The following is a 19,871-nucleotide window of genomic DNA, read 5'->3' as shown; positions in this document are numbered from 1 at the left end:
TGTCCTTGAAAACCTCCAGGGATGGTGACTCCATCACTTCTCCCTACCACGTCCGGGTGGTTTCTGAAGATGTCTAAGCAGGGAGACTTCATCATCTCACTGGGCAGCTTGTACCAGTGCTCCAACAAAACTGTACAGCCAGTGGGTTATGTGCAGCGTTAGTCCACAGAGTGTTTGCACACATTTCCCCTTTTCTTCAGTTCTAATCTACTTTGTATAGTGTGCAAGTCTGAGAGTCGTCATCCACTTTCAGGAGGCCTGAATTTCTCCTAGGCTGGTCACCACTTCCTAATCTCCTGTCTTTTTTCAAAGAGGAACTGCTTATGTTAGTGGCATTTGCTTTCCTTTGGGTTTATTTTCAGGCCCCGATATCACACAAGGTGAGGGAGACTGGATTCTCATCTCTGCTAAGAGCAGATGGAGACATCTTTCTCCTACCCCCATAGTGCCCTTGAGCAATAGATATGTAGTGGAAACCAGAGATGAGTGGTGTCCTCCAGCAGTCTGTGTTGGGGCTGATGCTCTTCAACATCTTTATCAATGACGTAGACAGAGGGCTTGAGAGGGATCCTCAGCAAGTTTGTGGATGACACCAAGCTGAGCGGTGCAGTTGATGCAACAGAAGGAAGGGATGCTATCCAATGGGACCTGAACAATCTTGAAAGGTCTGCCCATGTGAACCTAACAAGGTTCATCAAAGCCAAGTGCAAGATGTTGCCCTTGGGTTGGGGCAATCTTAGTTATGCATACAGACTGGGAAAAGGCAAAGCACTGGCTGCAAAATTCCACAAGAAACCTTTGTCCAGGCTTTGCATGGTGTGCAAATGTATCAGTAGCACAGGTGATCTGTGCCAGCCAGGAACCAGCCTTCATATTGGCCATCATCCCTGCCAGCACTTCACAGGGAGTTGGGAGCTGCCGCCTCTGAGACCATGCAGGCTGAGAAGAGCAAACTGAGATGAATGCTCTTCTGATGGTGTTTGTGTGTGCTGTCCTCTGTATGGACTTTGGTGAGTTGTTCATGCAAGTCTGAGGCTGGGGGAATGAGAGCTATTGTTTTTTTTTTTCCCTGGAGAAGACATGTTCTTAAATTCTAAACCCATTGGTCTTTAAGAAGACAACAGGCTACTTGAACAAAGAGCAGCTGTGCAAGATCAGCTTTGCCTCTCCTTCACACTTCTGCAGCAGGGCCCTGTTCTTAGACACCCTACATCGTTTAGCTGCCCGCAGAGGAAACCAAAATTTGTCACCTTCTGTGTTTCTCACAAGAAAGGGCCCTTTTTGGTTTTGCTGCAAATCCAATCCCAGCTTTGGATGGAGCGAATACTGCACTTTTTGTGGGGAGTACAGCTGAACTTTGAGCTAAAAATTGAGTGCAGCCTTTACTGCTGTTCTGGCTCAGTGACCATTTGGGGAAATTCTTTACCCAGAGAGTGGTGAGGTACTGGAACAGGCTGCCCAGAGAGGTTGTGGATGCCCCATCCTTGGAGGTGTTCAAGGCCAGGTTGGATGGGGCCCTGGGCAGCCTGGTTTAGCATTAAACGTGGAGGTTGGTGGCCCTGCATGTAGCAGAGGGGTTGAAGATTCATGATCCTTGAGGTCCCTTCCAACCCTGGCCATTCTGTGATTCTGTGGTTCTGTGAAATACTGTAATGTGATAGTTGAATGTCAGGATCTGCTGAGAGCCTGATGCCCTGAGATCTCACCTGTAAAGAAGTTTTTTTCTACTGGGAAGTGGGTGTTTAGCAATTTTGGGTGTAGGTAGGACAGTAGAAGGGCTGGATCTACACAACCACACTGTCTGTCTTAATGTCCCGTGGCCTGCAGAAGGATGAGAATGAGTCCAAATGGGAAGGAGATTCTTTCTTTGACCTCATACAAACAGTCTGTGTTTCCCTCCCATAGCCAACTTGCTGATGTGCTATGTCTACACCAACCAGGCCAGCAAAGATCAGTGCCTGGAGCCTTCCAGATGTGTCAGAAATGAGACAGTCTGCATGAATCCTATTTTGAAGATCAGTGTTGGTGAGTCCCATGGCCATGACCTAGCTGGTTGTGGCCTCCTAGCCCTGCTGCCCAATGTTCCTGTGTGCTCCAGATCTACTTTCAGTGAGGCTGTTTCTGTTCTGGTGGATTTGGGTCTGAAATGTTCCCCATTGCTGGTGATTTGGGAAAACCAAATATTGCAGGTCAAGCACAATTTGCTTGAGCAGAGAAACAAAGGGTAATTAAATAAACCATAAGTCATACAACTTGGGTGATCTCTACACGGTAAAGATAGGATTTGCCCTTATGACAAAGGTTCATGGGTTGTTTTTGTTTGTCTCTTGATCTATTGGATGGTGATCAACAAATCTGCAAACTTGCAGTCTGCTTTTCATGAATTCTGCAGCTACTGCAATTACACTTATAGAACTGTACAATCATTAAGGTTGGAAAGGACCACCAGGATCATCAAGTCCAAAAGCTGACCCATTACCACCATACCCTACACTAAACCATGTCCCTAAGCACCACATCTACCCTTTTCTTGAAAACCTCTAGGGATGCTGACCCCACCACCTCCCTGGGCAGCCAGTTTCAATGCATTGCCACTCTTTCAGAGAATAAATTTTTCCTAATATCCAATCTGAACCTCCCCTGGAACAACTTAAGGCCATTAACACTCATCCTAGATACAAGGAGGCATCCGGGACGAGATGTCCTTTCCTGTTGCTGAGAACTGCAGTTCAGTGTCAGCAGGTCCATTCTCTGAACTGAACTGTGATGCCCTAGAAGATTGGGTTCCTGTTGAATAACCCATGCCAGCCTCTTAGCCCATTCTGGTCCCCCAGTTCCTCCCATTGTTTGACTCATCTGTCTCCTGAACAGCTGGTGATCAGACATGGACAGGCCAGTCTGAACCTGACTCAATCCTTCCTTTAATCTTCTAGTTTTTCATGCAACGGGGCTCTTTGGCCAGCGTGAAATAAAAGAGAATAAATAAATAACACCCATCTTGGAAATGTCTGTTGATAGCTGACTCACAGCAGGGCTGGCGTTTTGCAAGCAGCATGGTCTGGTTGTTCCTGCAATTAGAGAGAGCTAAACAAATGGAGATGAGTAGGAGGAGGATATTATCCTCATCAACACAACCCTGGAGCAAAGTGTGTCTCCTACTGCTTCAACCAGGCAGAAATTTCTGAGGGTGCATAGAAAGGCATCTAGAAAATCATTAATTTACATATTCAGTGGTATTTTACCATCTACTCTCTGGTCCTGACAAGAGTTGGGACACTGCAGGGAAGGCATATAAGCAAATGAAAGCTCCTGGATCTGTTCCTGGCCCTGAGGTTAGCTGGTACCCATCTGTATCCCTCCAAAATAAAGTGGCTGAGTCCAAAATGCCAATTGGAAAGTATGTCTAAGTTGTGATAAGTCCTGCACCCTGTCCAGGAATTGTCAGAGATGGTCTTCGTCATTTTGGCAAAAATTGTGCTAATAATTAAACAATATTGACAACCTTTCCCATCCTGTAGGACAGCCTTTGAAACTGTGACCAAACTCTTCATGTATGTCATGGTTCTGTGTTTTTTGTTTTTGGGTTTCAGTATTCCACATCAAAAAATTATTGGGATAGATATAGCTGTTTCTGTGACAGCTCTTCTTCAGTGTGGTTCTAGCCTCAGGGAAGCTGGAAGGTTGGTGACTTCCTCTGTAGCACAACTGGATTCCCCTATTACAAGCAAATTAGGTAATATGGTACTGGAAAGCCCCTGAGGCACCATTTTCCTTCCTTGAGCCAAAGGGCAACTTCTCCAAAGGATTTCAACACCTCTGTGTAACCTGGCCCCCGGCTGCCCATGCTGTATTGTTGAACTTACATATCTCTGTGCCATGGTGGGACTCCCATGGTGAGCACCCAGATATCTTCAGAGCACTCAAGAAAAGTGTGAGCACGTGGGATATGGGGTCAGAGCCAAAGCATTAAAGTCCTTCAGCGATTTGGAACATGAAGAGTTTAAGCCCATGTTGACTTTCAGCAAGCCCTGTAGATTCAATAATGCACCATGTTAATCATGTTGTTATTTTTCACTTCTTCCTCAGAAATAAGAGTCAAGTCAGATTAAAGCAAACTGCTTCCTTGCAGAGCTTTGTCCTTTAGCTGCAGGACACTCAGCCTTGGCTTCCCACGCTGATTTCCAGATCCTTACAAAGAGTCATCCCTGCAGGAGGACATCATCTTGTGAATCACACTGGGCAATCCTTGTTCTCTGCAGTGGGTCTGGCTCTTTGGTTGCTGCCTCGTGACATCGAGGAGGACTGACACACCTCCTTCAGCATCCACAATGGCAAGCAATCCCTATGCCTGGCAGAACTTCATCTGTTGGGCAAGAGATGTGGCTTACCCTCTCCACGCCCAGAAGCTGTATGTCCATTGCTGAGGAATGATGAATGCTCATGAGGTTATCAGGGCTGACTTCACCATCCTGTTAATCCTGCTTCATGTCAACAGTAGCCCCAGTGGTTTGAAGCCAATGTCAGAAACCTCAAAAATACCTGAAAATTGCTACCCCCAACACCAGTACCCCCCCTCACCATTTATTATTATTTTTTTTTTCATCGAAAAGGATGATATCATGGGTTTTGGTGTCCCTCTGAACTTCCTCTGGCCATGCCTTCACTGTGGTGAGCAATGAGTAGTCGTATCAGGTGCCTTAAATGTGCAAGATGCTCATGACTTCTGCTTCAAGGCTGCTCACACATCTGGCTGATCTGTTCGGGACCTAAAGTTCACCCAGGTATTTTTGGCTTCCCTTTCTCCATCTAAACTCTTCTACATGTTCTCTGAGTCTCTGCCAATTCTTATTCTGCATCTCCATCTCCTAAATCCCAGGTTGTATCCAGGTCCCTGTTCCTTCTTCAATCCCATTTTCTTTCCTCAGCCAAGTCTTGCAAGGTGGAGGAGTTGAGCAGAGCAAGCAGCTGTAATCTGGCGGAGAATCTGTTCCTGCTTTGTCCTCTCTGCTCTTTGGTGGCTGGGTCTATGATGATTCATGGAGAAGTCTGCAGATTTCGTGCACCAGTTTTCCTGGTAGCTCTTTCCTTAGAAGCAGAAGTGTGACAAGCAGTCAAACAGAGGCTCCAGATGGTCTTAAATTATCAGCTTCAGCTCCACCCAAATAGATAAACATACAGAGAAGTCATACGGGTGGGGAACCTTACATTTGAATGCTATCTAGCAGCACTTTGCACTGGATGCTCTGTGTAGAAGGGGCACAAAGGTGTTTTTACACTTTTCTCAGGTGTAGCAAAGCTGGAAACCAACTTCCAATATGCTAGCTCCTGTGTTTGAACACCAAAGCCATTGTTCTCTTGCTGCAGCTCCTTTCAAAAGTAGGATGCGAAGCATTTAGCACTTTATAGGTAACCAGCAGCTTTTATAGGCTACAGGAAATCATAAAACGTTTCCTGTTTATATTGTCAACCATGAATACAAAGCTCCATCTACCCTGACTGTAGACGTAAGGGAGTTCTCCAGGTCTAATCCTGGAAAGGCACTTGGCAGTCATCCACACAATGAAGGCATTAATTTATGCTACTTATTGCCGTTTTGCTTTGAGTCGATGCCTTTGCTGAACTATCTGGCCATAGATGTGGTGCAGTAGTGCTACACTGATAGTACTACTAGCCTGACCATAGAGACATTAAAGCATTAAAAGCAATAAATAGGATGAATTGCCCTGGTGGTGCTTTCACTCATCTTCAGACCCATCAGACCAGCCCGAAGGCAATGCCGAGGTGAGAAAACAACCAACGTGCATTCCTATCCTGTCAAATAATACATGATCCCTGCCCATCTTTTAAAATTGTTGTCTTCATCATCACTCAGTCCAAACGCAGGCGAGATATATATCCTGTCCCCAGATGAGGGTGCTTTTCTTGAGCTGTGAAGACGACTGAGAAGATGAAAGCTTCCCTCCTTGTCCTTCTGGCTTTGGTCCTATGTGCACATGAAGGTAAGAGCATGGTTTCTACTACACAAAGAATTGTTGAATGTTGGAAAATCAGAGAAGACTTGTGGGAAGAGATGTCTCAGTGTTTGTAGTGCCTCAGTGCTTGCAATGGAGCTACTGAAGGACATGGAATTCCTCTTTGATTTCTCAGCTTGAATGTATGAAGGCTTGCTTTTTTTTTTTTTGGAGTATATTTCTCTATAAACTCACATACTACTGGATTTTTATGAAAGCAAGACCAACGAAAAAGTAGGAAGCAGTTGCCACTTTTCTGTCTTTGATAAAAGACTTTCCAGTGAGTTTGTTTGTTCAGATGTTGTAAGACTGTGGTTATTTCTATATCTTGATGAAATGCTCCAGCCTACAATCACACAATGCATCCATATCTTTGTGCTCCTATCTCCTCCTGCAGCTATTGACACAATTTCTAGTGGGATAGGGCCAGATCTGCATCTTCCTTTGTGCAGCTTCCTGCTGAATGCCCCTACTGTCTGCCCTTCTCAGAGACCCTACCCAAGTGATTTCTGGGTCTTTGGAGTCAAGCTGGGGAATTAGGGAGAAGTCTGGTAGTGAGCTATATGGGATAAGTGTCTTTATGCTGGGATATTGGGTGGAGAGGAATATTTGCTTCTTATTTGCATTATGGATTGTATTGTTTATTTTACTGAGATTGAAATCTGAGCCCTCTGAAAGTATATGGTCCTATATCCGCTATTGACAAAATACATAAGCAACCAGGAGAGTAAATGTCATCCTTGATTTGTAGAGCGAAATAAGGTTTTCCAGCTCCTGGAAATTTGCCACATTTTCTGCTGTAGAAAAATAATTTATTGGAATAGTTATTTCTGTCTCATTGAGGCCTAAGAATACCTTTCTGCTATTTACCTTGGTTCACTTTCTAGAATAGTGATTTTTGCAAATTTCCAAGTGTTAACAAGGCCCAGGGGACAGAGAGATTCTCTTCAGCACCAAAACCAAGAGCACCTTAACTTGAGTTAGATAACTTAGGCAGTAAAAAACAAGGTTTTGGGCTGTACATGTCTTATGGCTGAATTCACACAGCTAAGAGTTAAATGTAGTATTTTTCATTGGTGTTTTAACACAGATTTGAAGGCATTGAAGTTCCACCCATAGACCCTAAGTGTGAGGACTGACAACTTCAGGCCATGGAGGTCCCAATTAATGGGGCAAACAACTGCCAGCACTTATGGACCAGTTGGGCTGTACTCTTATTTATAATGTCCCTAGCAGCTAGAAAAAATGAATCCAAGCCTTGGGACATCCCTGTAGACTCCTACAGCAAATCCTGACCTTCCCTGCTCTTTGCATCATATCAAACCCAGTGTCTTTGGCTCACTGTGCTGTATTTTGAGTGCAGGGCAGGATCTTCTACATACAAATGCCTGCACCTGGGTGCATGTGTTGGGTTTAAATGTGCAAAGTGTGCAGAGAGCAGAGTGAGATGAGTCTGAGTCTTGCAAATCCGTAGTTTTCAGCAAATTTGCATGTTGTGCACTTGAGGGGCAATGGAAAGAAAGTGGTAATTTTTGCTAGTGGGAGTAATAGCATTTTGTCATCATCTTTCATATTCCATCTTCTCATGTCTCATCCTGCAGCAAAAGCCCTATATTGCTACACCTGTGAGTGGGAACAAAGCAACTGGAGCTGTCTGAAGGCTAAGAAGTGCTCAGACAAGGATGAGTACTGTGTGACGAACGTTGCCGCTGTAGGAATAGGTATGTGCTGTCAGTGCACAGGGACTCAGGAATGGAATGTGGGTTTTGGCTAGGTTGCCCTTTGTGAATGGATGAGTTGAGGAATCATGGGGAAGGACATATGGAAGATGGAGATTTTGATAGCCCAATCTGGCAGTGCTGAAGTTAGCAGAGTTTGAAAAATTCCTCCCCAACACAGCTTGGGATCTTCTTTCTTGTTTTATGCCTGTATGTAAAAGGATGCTGAAAAAGGTCTAGTGAGATGCAGAAGGAAATTAAAACCTGGCAACGTGCTTTCAATCCAGGCAAGAACATTCCTTTATGGAGCTTCATGGAGCTGGATTCAATATTCCTTGTGGATCCCTTCTATCTCAGGATATTAAATGATTCTATGTATGCCATCTTTGTACACCTAATAAAGACTCAGCATGAGGATCTATGCTGGGAAGTGCTGGATGCCCTTCAGAGATATTAAATGGTCTTGGCAATCACTGAGTGGGTGAGATTGGGAGGGGTCTTATTGACCGAGCTGTCCTCATGACAGGAAGACATATTAGTTCCTCTTCTAGAAGACTGAAGAGCTCTTGGGAAGTCCACATCACTAATACTGCTCTCCCCTTTCTCCTTTGATCAAGGTTCTTTGTCTTTCTGGAAAAGGATCACTAAGAAGTGCTCCAAGACCTGTCCATACCACAACTTCAGCCTGGGCCTGGCTACCTACACCTCGTTCTGCTGCCAGACCTTCTTGTGCAACCTACCTGCCTGCCCAGGACCCAGGCTTGCTCGACCATAAGATGTAGGGGCTCCTGAATCAGTGCCCTTCACTTGCTCAGAGAAAAGGGCTCCTGAAGGCCTGAAGAACATGGTCAGATTTCCCCAGAAGGGTATGTCGGGGGGAAGTCTTTCAGTGAGAGTGTGAAGTAGTCTTGGAACAGGTTGCCCAGAGAGGTTGTGGTGCCCTGACTATGGATGTGATTGAGACCGGGTTGGACGGGGACCTGGGCAACTTATCTAATGGTTGACAACCTTGCCTGCGGCAGCGGGATTGGAACTTGATGATCCTTGAGGTCTCTTCCAACCCAAGCCACTCTACGATTCTGATTCTATGATTCCATGATTATGTGATTCTATGACTCTATGATTCTACGATCCTATGGTATGGACACCATGCATGCATGCTAAGTAGATAAAATATTATGGTTGCCACCTCCTGCCCTGTGTTGCCTCTTCATCTGGAGCTTCTTACTTGCTTCTTATGCCTGAGTTCTGTCACCCCAGTACTTTGATGGAGAAGTGGCCATGCTGTGTCCTCTGCAGCTTGGAGGAGGGAGATGCTGCTTCTGCACGGCCTGTGCCTCTCTGGAGGGATTTCTCCTGCAGTCTTGCCTTGTCTTGGGTGCAGGTGGGAGCCACACAGCAAAGAGCAGCTTTCCAGCCTTGGGATAGAGGGTAGACCAGAAATAAGTACTTCTACTACTACACCTCCATTTCCAGGGGCTCTCATTGGCCACCCGCTTCATGTTGCCTTGCTTGCTTGCAGCTGCTGTTTGAGCCAAGTGAACCAGTTCCCCTGGATCTAGCTCTTGGCAATGCATCGTCCTGATGACAATGAGTCATTCATTTACCCATCCCTCGGACATCCCTCAGAGCAACTGCAGGGTAATGAAAAGTACTTGCAGCCTTTGGGTCAATCTGGGGAGGAACATCTGGAGAGATTTATGAGAGAAGAATACAGATTTTTGAGTATTGCATGTAGATGTTTCCAGACGCTGCAGAGAATGGAGGGTAAAAGGAAGCTGAAAAAATAAATGATGATAATGAGAGCTCAGGGACTCTCCATTGCCAGAGGTGTTGCTGAGTGCCTTTCCCTCTTCCCCAGAAGCACTTTTTGAAGGAGAATGGAAATGCACAAACTTGGATAAGCTGGGAGGGTGGAGGAGCTCTTCTCAGGTCTGGGGCCATAATTTGGATGCTGAACTTTTGCACCACACTCCCATGAGCAAAACAGAGCACATCTGCAGCCCAGGACTCGCTTCACAATCAACTCTCTCTGAGCTTTCAAATCTGCAAAGTGCTGCTCAGCCAAAGGATGACGCTCCGTGCTGTGTGGTGCTTCCAACCCAACGCTGGTAAACAAGGGGACAAAAGGGGCTTTGAGCCCTGCAGAGTGCATCTCCCTGAGGCCAGTGCCACGGCTTCTCCGGATGAATGCCTCCTTCTGAAATGCTGCATAACGGCAGCCTTCAGAGATGCATGCTCTCTTTTATTAATCGGCTTCAGCTTTTCCTTTACCCCTACACCAACCTGCAAGGGAAGCTCTCTGAGCTGAAGAAGCTGTGCTGACCAATGCACCTCTCTTTACCTCTTAGACCACGGTCGTTTTCATGCCCTAATTAGGAATCTGCTTCTTCTTTTCGCCTTGAAGCAATCACAGCACCCTCCTGTCTCTAAGCCTGAGTGCTCAAAAGCTCTAATTTACTCCAGACACAATTTTTTAATGTAAAAAAAACCCGACTGTGTGTGTGTGCGTATTTTTGGTTGTTGTTTTTTGTTTTTTTTCTTTTCAGTGCACCAGAATTATTCAGCTCTCTGAAAGGAATCCCAGTTGGACAGACTCTAATAATTAATATTTCATTGCATTGGATTTACACATCCTGCAGCAGCAGAGACAGTCCCCTGCAGCCTGCAGGAAAAGACAGGATTGTTTTCTTCCCTTTTTTTTTTTTTTTTTTTTTTTTTTGCCATTTTCAAGCAGAACTGTCTTATTTTGCTTGGTTTGCTGGCTTGGTTTGCTCTATCCTTGCTGCAGAAAAGCCTTCTTGTACCCCATGGTAAATATAAAGAAACATAAATGTAAAGAGCAAAAGGCACTGCAGCTCTAAAGGCATTAAAATGTGACCTCCTCCCATGGCACAAAACCATCCTGGAGGAGCAAAACCTCTTATCTGAGATGTGTGGGTAGAAAAAAAACTTAGGTGTCATGTCTAACCACTGATTCTTCCCAGCAGTCAGAGTTGATGGGGACCACAGAGAGGTAGCAATCATTAGCACAGGGATGAGGCTGTACAGAGAATTACCCCATGGATCCCAAGAACTTGAATCAGACTTTTGGAATGGGTACTGCACCAGTCCCTGCTTGTCCTAGCACATGGCATAAAGTGGAAGAGCACTTTGAGTTTGTCTTCCAAAGTGATGGTAGACACTGGAGAGAAGCACATGGAGGAAGAAGTGCCTGAGCATGGCAGGAGGCAAACACTGCATCCTTTCAGTGGCTGGAGCTGGCATGTGCATGCAGCATAGAGGTGAAGAAACACACAATTACAGATGACATAGTAAGTGCTTGATTGCAGATAATAAATAGCAGTTTAAATACCTAAGTGATGAGTCAAATGGAAGGAAGGGGAAGCTGTGACGTAGCTGCTTTGGGGCCAGATGGTTGTATGGTCAGATCTGCTGTGTCTGGTTATAACCCTTCTCCTCAAGCATCACAGCTATAAACTTGAAGCCTCCAACAGCCAAACCCATGCAATAAATTTAGCCCAAGCTGTGAGTGTGTGAACAAAGCTGAAAGAGTGCTGGAAGCCAACTGGAGCCATCAAGCCTTGCAAAGATTAGGGCAAATGGCAAATACATGTAGTCAAGCCTTTCTATGGCCACCATCCACCCAAACCAACAAGATGAGTGTTAAGGCAAGCAGGAAAACCTCAAACCACCTTTCTGAAGAGTGGTTCCACCAAAATGTTGCCCAACTCTCTGTAGAGTTTGGCATGTAGGGTCATATCCTTGTTTTCTTTGTGGGATTGTGAACATCACTAGGATGTTGGTGAGACCCTGCAGACAACCCTGCCTATGGCAGGGGGCTGGAGCTAGATGAACATAGATCCATAGAATCATTGGAGTTGGAAGGTCATCTTGAGTTGGAATGTCATCTAGTCCAACTCCCCTGCAACAAACAGAGACATCTACAGCTCATTATTGTGATTATTATTATTATTATCATTATTATGTTATTCAGGGACTGGACCTTGAATGTCACCCAGCAGATCTCTTGGCAACCTGTTCCAGTGCTTCACTACCCTTATAGCAAATAAAAATAAAAATAAAAATTAAAAAAAATTGTCCTTATATTCAGTCTAAATCTTCCCTCTTTTAGTTTGAAACCATTTCTCCTTGTCCTATCACAACAGATCCTGCTAAAGTCTCTACCCTCTTCTTTCTTACAGACCCCCTTTTAGACACTGAAAGACTGCTCCAATCTCCCTGAAACCTTCTTTTCTCCAGGCTGAACAGCCCCAGCTCTCTCAGCTTGTCCTCACAGGGGAGGTGTTCTATCCCTTGGATCATTTTTGTGGTCTTACATCTCCATGGACTAATGTCACTTCCCTGCTGCGGCCTGGGGTGGGATCTCAGCTTTGAGGGAAATTCCAGCAATTTGGGGAGTTTTTCAAAACAGAAATTAGTATTTCCAAGGTCCTGTATGGACTCAAGTCACATTTTTATTTGTTGCACAGATTGAAACCAGCTGTTTTAATTTTTATTTCCATTTTGTTTCTTCACTTTTGACTTGACAGAAAACAGAACCATAGAATCATTAAGAAAACACCTTCAAGACCACCTAGTCCCACTGCCAATCAATTACCAAAATCACTAACCCATGTTCCCCAGTGCCACATCTTCACATTTCATGAACATGTATAGGAACAGTGTATCCATCACCTCTCAACCAGTAGAAAGTGAAATAACCTTTGGGAAGCTACACCACGGCCTTCATTGGCGTATCTCAACTCTGAATGCATCAATGTTGAGTTAGTAGAAAACTGGACACTTTGGGGGTGATTCCCCAAATTAGTTGCTTTGAATCACTGACAAAATAAAAATGACAGCAAAAATATGGGAAGAAATGAGACTCCTTATACTTACTGAAAGGAAACTTGACAGAAGTCAACACATTCCCACAAAACTTCAATTTTGCGTTAGTGAATATTCAGAATGACAGGTGTCAAAAAAAAAAAAAAAAAAAGAAAAGAAAAGAAAAAAAGAAAAAAAGAAAAAAAGAAAAAAGGAAAGAAAAAAAAAAAAAGATAATAACTTTCCTGGGAAATCCTGGATGTATTCCAACAATGAGAGCTGATCTAAGCCCACGAGAGGGAGCTGGTGCCTCTGTACGGCACTGGAGTGGCTACAGAATGCCAGAGCAATTTTCAAGGGAACAGAAACCAGCAGCCATGCAAGGGATGCAAGGGCTCTGCTGGAAACCAACCAGACTGTGTGAGCAGCCCTGGCGAGCCTCCAGCGTCTGCTTACTCCCACGCTGTCGGCAGCAGGGGATGTGCCTCTGTTTGTTGGCGTAGGGTTTTCTTGTTTGTCTCATATCAGCTCCTGGGGAGCTTGTTCTTGCTCTAGCATAGACTCATAGAATCATGGAACCACAGAACCATAGAATAATTTGGGTTGTAAGGGACTTTAAAGGTCATGAAGTTCCAAGCCCCTGCGCCATAGGCAGGGTTGCCAGTCACTAGACCAGGCTGTCTATAGTCCCATCCAACAAAATATCCAAAGCCCAAAGCTGGTACCAAGCTCTGCAAGGTTTCAGCCCACAGTGTATGTCTGTGGGATACTTGGAAGTAAGATGCAAACCTCCCTTTCTTCCTGTGGTGCTCTTGGGAGTCCCGCCAATTGCTGGGCTTTATGCAGGGAACATTCTTTTCTTGGCATCTGCAAAGTCCCCTGGCCTAGGGAGTGAAGAGAGAATCAAACTGGAGGGATCTGTGCTGTTACAGAATCATAGAATCATTAAGGTTGGAAAAGACCACTACAATCATCTAGTCCAGTTGTCAATCCATCAACACCATGCTCATTAAACCATGTCCCTCAGTGCCACAGCTACACATTTCTTGAACGCCTCCCAGGACAGTGACTCCATTACCTCCCTGTGCAACCTGTTTCAATCCCTCACCACTCTTCCTGAGAATAAATTTCTCATAATATCCATTCTGAATTATGGATGATTCTGTCCCCTCTTTCCGATTTTCCTGCACATTCCCTCTTTGCAATGACTCCTTTAACATCTTCTCCCCTCTCTAATACTAAATTCCACTAACTCTTTCCACTCCTCCTTATCCATGGGGTGTAGCGCCCTCCTTAACCATTAAAACCTGCCCTCCTGGTGCCATGCAAAGCTCAGATCCTGCAGTGCTATTCTGCTATAACTGATGTAACACTCATCCTCCCCTTCATGCAACACAGGAATCTGTCATGGCAAAACCAGAGCTGCTCCCACGTTGCTCCCTCCTACAGAAATGCTGTTCTTCAACTCACTGTAAAGCTGAGGAGCTCTTAGGAGCTTTATTAGGACCATTTTACGATTAGAGGTGAGAGCAAGGGAGTGGACGTTGCTCAGTGTATTGGTTGCTTGGCCAAAGCATGATTTGGTGTCAGCAAAGCCTCAAGTCTCGCAGTCAGAAGCATGAGCTCAAACCCATCTGAAGGGATTCATGAGCCAGCAGTCTCATGTTCAAACATTAGGATCCCGGTGCTGCACAGAGTAGAGATTGCAGGGCCAGGACTTGTCCTCCAGAGCTGATCCCAACAGCAGGATAAGATATAGAGTCCTGTGTCCTCAGGAAACCTCTAAAAGTAGTGGGTGAGAGCACTGGTGTGGGTGAGGAGGGCAGAGTAAATAAATGCTACAGCAGAGAGGAGAGCAAGGAGAAGGCTTGGAAATGTCCTCCACCCTAGAAAACCTGGGACAGCAGCTTATCTACTCCTTGCCCAGCTCCCAGCTGGATGTCAGCAGTGGTGACAAGGGAAGGCAGTGCTTTGCCCCTCTGCACAGTTTAAAAACCTCTCCAGGCTGCTTTGTTTCTCCTTTCCCCATGCTCAGAGTTTTTTGCTGTGTGGGGAAAAGCTGTCATGCTGTTGGGCTGGATGTAACTGTGGATTGATGCTCCCCCCAGGGCTTGTCCACACTGTGGGACTGAAGGATTCAGAGGAAGAAAAGCTTGAAGAATTGCTGAGTTTTGGGAAATTTAATTTCCCAAAATACCCACTATCACCAAGGCGTGGTACAGAAATTCAGTCCTGCCTGAGATCCTTTCCTGCTTCCAAGGAAACCAGCACAAATGGTGCTCAGTACATCCCAAGCATTACAGAAGAATGGCCCACTGGGTCTGGGCTGTCTCCTGCATGTGGTCTTGACATTGGTGAAAAATTCACCTCTGGAATTGTACTGACGAGCAAGCCCATGCCCTTGTCCTTGGCTTATTTACTGGTGTAGATGTAGGCTCAAATCTCCTTTTTATTATCAGAACATTTCAGAGGGCACAACCATGTTGTGCAACCCAATTCCTGCACATGCAGTAATTGCATGTTTAGTATGGTGTATTGCATCCTCTCCTTCCTATCCATGTTTCTCTGGGGAAATGAGATGGAATGCTCCATCCCTGGAAGCTTTCAAAGCCAGGCTGGATGTGGTTCTGGGCAGCCTGGTCTAGTGGTTGGCAACCCTGCCTGTGGTAGAGGGGTTGAAAATAGTTGACTATTATGGTCCTTTTCAACCATTCTATGAATGAATGGCATCAGAGTGGGATGTTGTCCCACAGTAGGAGTCCATGGCAGTGGAACACTGAAGATGTTGCAGCTGTGGAAGTGACACCAGATGGTAATGCCAGGTATGATGGATGGGTCAGTGGGGAAAGTTGTGCCTGGAGAATGAGAAGTGAGGTTTCGTCTTCAAAACAGGTATCCAGGGTTGAGCTTGTCCCAGAGACATTTTTATTAGCTTTTCCTTTGTCCCAAATCTCTTTTAGAATGAACAAAGAGTGCTCAGGCACTGGAACAAACTGTCCAGGGAGGTGGTGGAGTCACTGTCCCTGGAGGTTTTCATGAACTATGGAGATGTGGTACTGAGGAACATGGTTTAGTGGATATGGAGGAGATGGGGTGGGGTTGGACTTCATGATCACAGTAATCTTTTTCAACTTTAATGATTCTGTGACTTTAAAGTTGGGTTTTTCTCCATGCTGGGGAGGCAGAAGACAGAAGAGAGCATCTGTGAACAAAAGCAGTGCCTGATGCCAAGCACTGCATTTACAGCTCAGAAATGGGAGGATGTTTCCCTGCAAACAGAGAGAGGGAAACTTCATAGAGCTTCTTTTCCCATCAGAGATCCTGCTTACTTTCCCTGCCCTGGTCATGCTTTGGGCTGCAAAGGAAAGCAGCAATTGCAGCTGCAGCAGCAAAATCCACCTCTTTACCATGCCAGTGATTTTGGGCATGCTTCTCAAATTCAGAATGAGTCAAAACCCAGTACCCAGTGTATACAGTCAAACTGGAACACGCTGTTCCAACTATGCCCTTTTCTTGGCAAGCAAAGTGGTGTCTACAAACCCAGGGTGGTTTTTCCACGCTGCTATTGCTCCCTGGCATGGTGTGGGTGGCTTTTTGTTCCCATGCCCTTCCCAGGCTGTCATCCATGAGGTTTTCAAAGCTTTTGTTTGTGCTATGTGACTGGTGAGCTGGGTTTTGGAGGGGCTGTTCCACCAATAAATGGCATGGACTGTGGCAAGAGAGCTGCTCTCCCCATAACTTTGAGCAGCAAGGATGGGGGTAAAGAACCAAAGCCTGGGATGGCTGCAGTATGTTGCAAAGACAGACGAGTTCCTTTCCTTCCCTCTGCTTAACCACCAGTGAAAACATACATCATAAAACCATATTTTCTCCATGATAATAATAAACGATCGTGTTCCCAGATATCCCACTGTTTGTTTCTCTACCCTTCTGAAAACACACTTTTCGGGTTGGGATGGTTTCAGCCAGGATGTTTCCTCCATCCACTGCTCCTCCACCTGCTGTGGGCTCACCTCTTGCAGAGACAGCCCTGTTCTCCTTGCTCTCCCTGTCTGCCTTTGAGGATGTGGTTGTGGAGGTTTCAGCATGGCTATTATCCAAGGTGTGACGAGTTTCTAGATGTAACAAGCACCTTTTTCTCACCATGCAACTGGAGTATTGACTCCTTGCTGGGTGAGCAGGAGCGGGTCAGGAGAAAAACTGGAGCACCCTGATCTTCCCACGCATGTGCTGAATTTTTCCACTCTCAACTGAGTCTCACTTTCCACTCTTAGTTGGGTTCTCACCTGCAAGAAATCAGAACCAGAATTCCTAAAACAAATGAATTGAAGTCAGGTTGTCTATGGAGCTCATTACAGCTTTCCCCCAGATGGAGAAAGAAAGTTTTCTCATTTCACTCTCAGCTCTCATCTAACCATGGAAATTTTAGCTATCAGGTTGCACGTTGCATAGCAGAAGATATTTCCAGCCCTGAAAGAACCATCACTCAAATCATTGGATGAGTCAAGCAAATTAAAAAAAAAAAAAAAAAAAAGAGAGAACAATTTTGCAAAGCCTGACTGTTTCCTTGCCTTCTGGGGAAGAAGGGGATGTGTGGCATGCTGGGTGCCTTAATAATGGGTAGATAAGGGAAATTATATTTCTGACAGAAGGTAAATGGACAAGTACATCATGACTTTCTGGTGTCCCTGTGGAGGCTCTCACAAGGCCAGTTACTACCACAGCTGTTTCACTGATGAGTTTCTCTCACATATCCCTAGAAGCTCCAAATGACTGTTCCCTGCACCACCACGTGACTCTAGGATCTTGAATTTTAGGAGGGCGGGACCTCCAGATATCCCACATTCAGGGAAATGCAATGGCAGAATTATCAGCTGAGCTGTGTTACAAGCGTAGCTTCAATAAGCCTGTCCACAATAATGTCTCTTCAAACACAGTGGAAGCCAGTGGTGTCCTCCTTGAGAGAACTGGCATTAACTCCTTAGAGGGTTATTTTCCCTTCCAGCTCTTCTTCATCCCAATCATTCTTTCCATTGTCCTTTTCCTTCAGAGCCTACAGACTTCCAGTATCCCTCCTCCTGGCTACAGAGGTCTCACCATCAACATACACCTTGGCTCTGAATCCAAGAATGATGATTCACATCCACAGCCTCTTTCCTTTACAAACAGGGTGGTGACCTCCAAATTGCTTGCAAGAAACAGTCTCATGTGAGGGCTGCTGATTGAGGTGTGCCCAAACTGTTTTGATAGTCTGATGGTATGGATAAGGCTGGGCTTGTGCCCTGTTTGCTACTCTGGATGTGATCCTTGAGCCAGGACATTGATGGGGATGTGAATCAGGATACTTGACCCCATCACTGAACTAGGTGATCTTAGTGGCCTTTTCCTACCTTTATGATTCTGTGCTTCTATGTCTGATGTGTCCCAAGCTGATGAGGATGAGTTATCTTTCATGACCTTGGAGGTTAAAGGCATGTGAGAAAATGGTTTTTGTAGCTTCTTGGCTGGTAGCCATGGCCCCAGTAGGCTCATGTTCATTGAATCATAGAATCATAGACTGACTTGGGTTGGAAGGGATCTCAAAAATCATATAGTTTCAATCTCCCTGTTGTAAACAGGGTTACCATCACTAGCTCAGGCTGCCCAGTGCCCCACTCAACATGGCCTACAACGCTTCCAAGGATGGGGCATCCACAGCTTTGGGCAACCTCTCGAGCCTCACTACTGTTATTAAGCCCTTGTGACCAATGGCAAAACTTTAGGTGACAGACAGCTGTCACACTGAGATAAAAGTCTACCAAATTCATATCGTTTTCAGCCAGACAAGGTGAATTTGGGCAAATCCTGGGCTTCCTAGCTGGAGGCTTGGTAGCCTCCACTAGCTACCATAAGTCTGCCTTAAGGAGCTCTGTCCTGTTTGGAGCCTACTTATTCTGTTTGGAGCTAGAATGAGAGGTAATGGCCTTAAAGTCCACCAGGAGGGGTTCATGCTGGATGTCAGGAAAAATGCTTTCCCAAAGGAGTGACAGTGCACTGGGAAGGCTGTCCAGAGAAGTGGTGGAGTCCCCATCCCTGGAGACGTTCAAAAACCAAGGAGATGTGGCACTTGACTACATGGTTTAATGCTCGTGATGGTGAAGGGTCAATAGTTGGACCTGACAGTCTAAGTGGTATTTTCCAACACTAATGATTCTTTGATTCTACCAGTCAGATGCCTCTACACTTAACTGTTGCCACTGCAATGAAATATGGAGCCTTCCCTGACCCAGCAAGGAGGGAGGAGAGGACAAAACCTGACCAGCCTGATTCTATCTGGGGCTGAGCTGGACTGCTTGCCCTGCATGCTCCAGCTGCATGATTCAGGCAGATCATGAGCACAGCTCATAACTTGTTCCTTTTCTTATTGTCCCACGATCTTTTCTCTCCCACATTCTGCAGTTTGCAACCGTGAGCTGAAATGAAGAATTTCTGTGATTGGAGCCATCCTCCAGAAAGAAAAAACGGATGAATCGGAGGGAACTGACAGTGAAACTTTCTTGGACCTTGACTTTTGTAACATATATCCGCTCCATCGTGCATTGAGAACACTCTTTGTCTATTTGCAGTTACATAAAAGGGGACAAGCTTTGCACAATGTGCTCCCAAGGTCTGGCACAAACACATGTGCTGACCACTGCCAAACACTAAGTGGGTTAAAGTTTCTTCCTTAAAACTCTGAGGCTCTGTTAGTTTTTTACACCCTCCATGGTACCATCAGGTTGGCGACCTCCTCGCCCACCTTCTGCTCCCCCCCACCCCGTCCCCTTTGTCTCCTACCTTTTTTTTCCCCCCCCCCTAGCATTTTCCTCTCCTTGCTTTAAAAACTGAGCTTCAAGACATACTTGGCCCCTTTTGGTGGTATTGGTGGGAGCCCAGAGCCCTGGCAGTGGCCCTGAGCGTGACTGCAATAGCAACACCATGCAAGAAAAAAGCAGTTTGAGACATGGCCAGAACCTGGTCTGGGTCTGAAAGCTTTTGCAGTTTTCTCCTTCAGGATACAGGGGTAGGGGCTAGGTGATGCTCTAGTTGCCTTCTGCACCCAGGCTTTACCGGATTACAGCTGAAATTTGTGGAGCTATAGAAAATGCTCCTCAGACCTAAAGTGATGTGGTTAATACCTAAGCAGCATCTGCACGAAACATGTGCACTGTGCACAGTGATTAAGTAATGCCACCATAGGGGACAAAGTGAAGGACCAATCCTTCCCTCCCATCCCATTCCTTCTGACCGTCTTTAATTATTTCCCCATTAGAGCTTTGTCTGTTCAATTTGA

The 19,871-nt window shown here is 45.6% G+C and overlaps 1 protein-coding gene across 5 annotated transcripts in view; it reads left to right on the top strand.

Moving 5' to 3' along the window:
• Window positions 1–10,407, top strand: part of TOP1MT (DNA topoisomerase I mitochondrial) — a 29,762-nt gene extending 19,355 nt beyond the window's left edge. The window contains exons 14-18 of one of the 5 annotated variants that reach the window (XR_006178453.1): window positions 1,906–2,025; window positions 4,611–4,781; window positions 5,873–5,999; window positions 7,613–7,732; window positions 8,347–10,407. Coding sequence is in view for 1 of the 5 variants with exons in the window: in XM_042869147.1 (XP_042725081.1) it covers window positions 1,906–1,987 (82 nt within the window). In the remaining 4 variants the exon portion in view is untranslated. Of the gene's footprint in view, window positions 1–1,905; window positions 2,548–4,610; window positions 6,000–7,612; window positions 7,733–8,346 lie in introns of those variants that run through there. The other 4 variants (XR_006178452.1, XR_006178454.1, XR_006178451.1 and 1 more) reach the window with 4 other exon arrangements.
• Window positions 10,408–19,871: the final 9,464 nt, after the last annotated feature.

The sequence above is a fragment of the Lagopus leucura genome, unplaced genomic scaffold (genome assembly GCF_019238085.1).
Source record: "Lagopus leucura isolate 7727_CA_CO unplaced genomic scaffold, USGS_WTPT01 Super-Scaffold_100002, whole genome shotgun sequence".
In the NCBI taxonomy this organism is placed as follows: domain Eukaryota; kingdom Metazoa; phylum Chordata; class Aves; order Galliformes; family Phasianidae; genus Lagopus; species Lagopus leucura.
The sequence above is the reverse complement of the archived record's forward strand: the minus strand, read 5'-3'. Positions and strand labels throughout refer to the sequence as shown.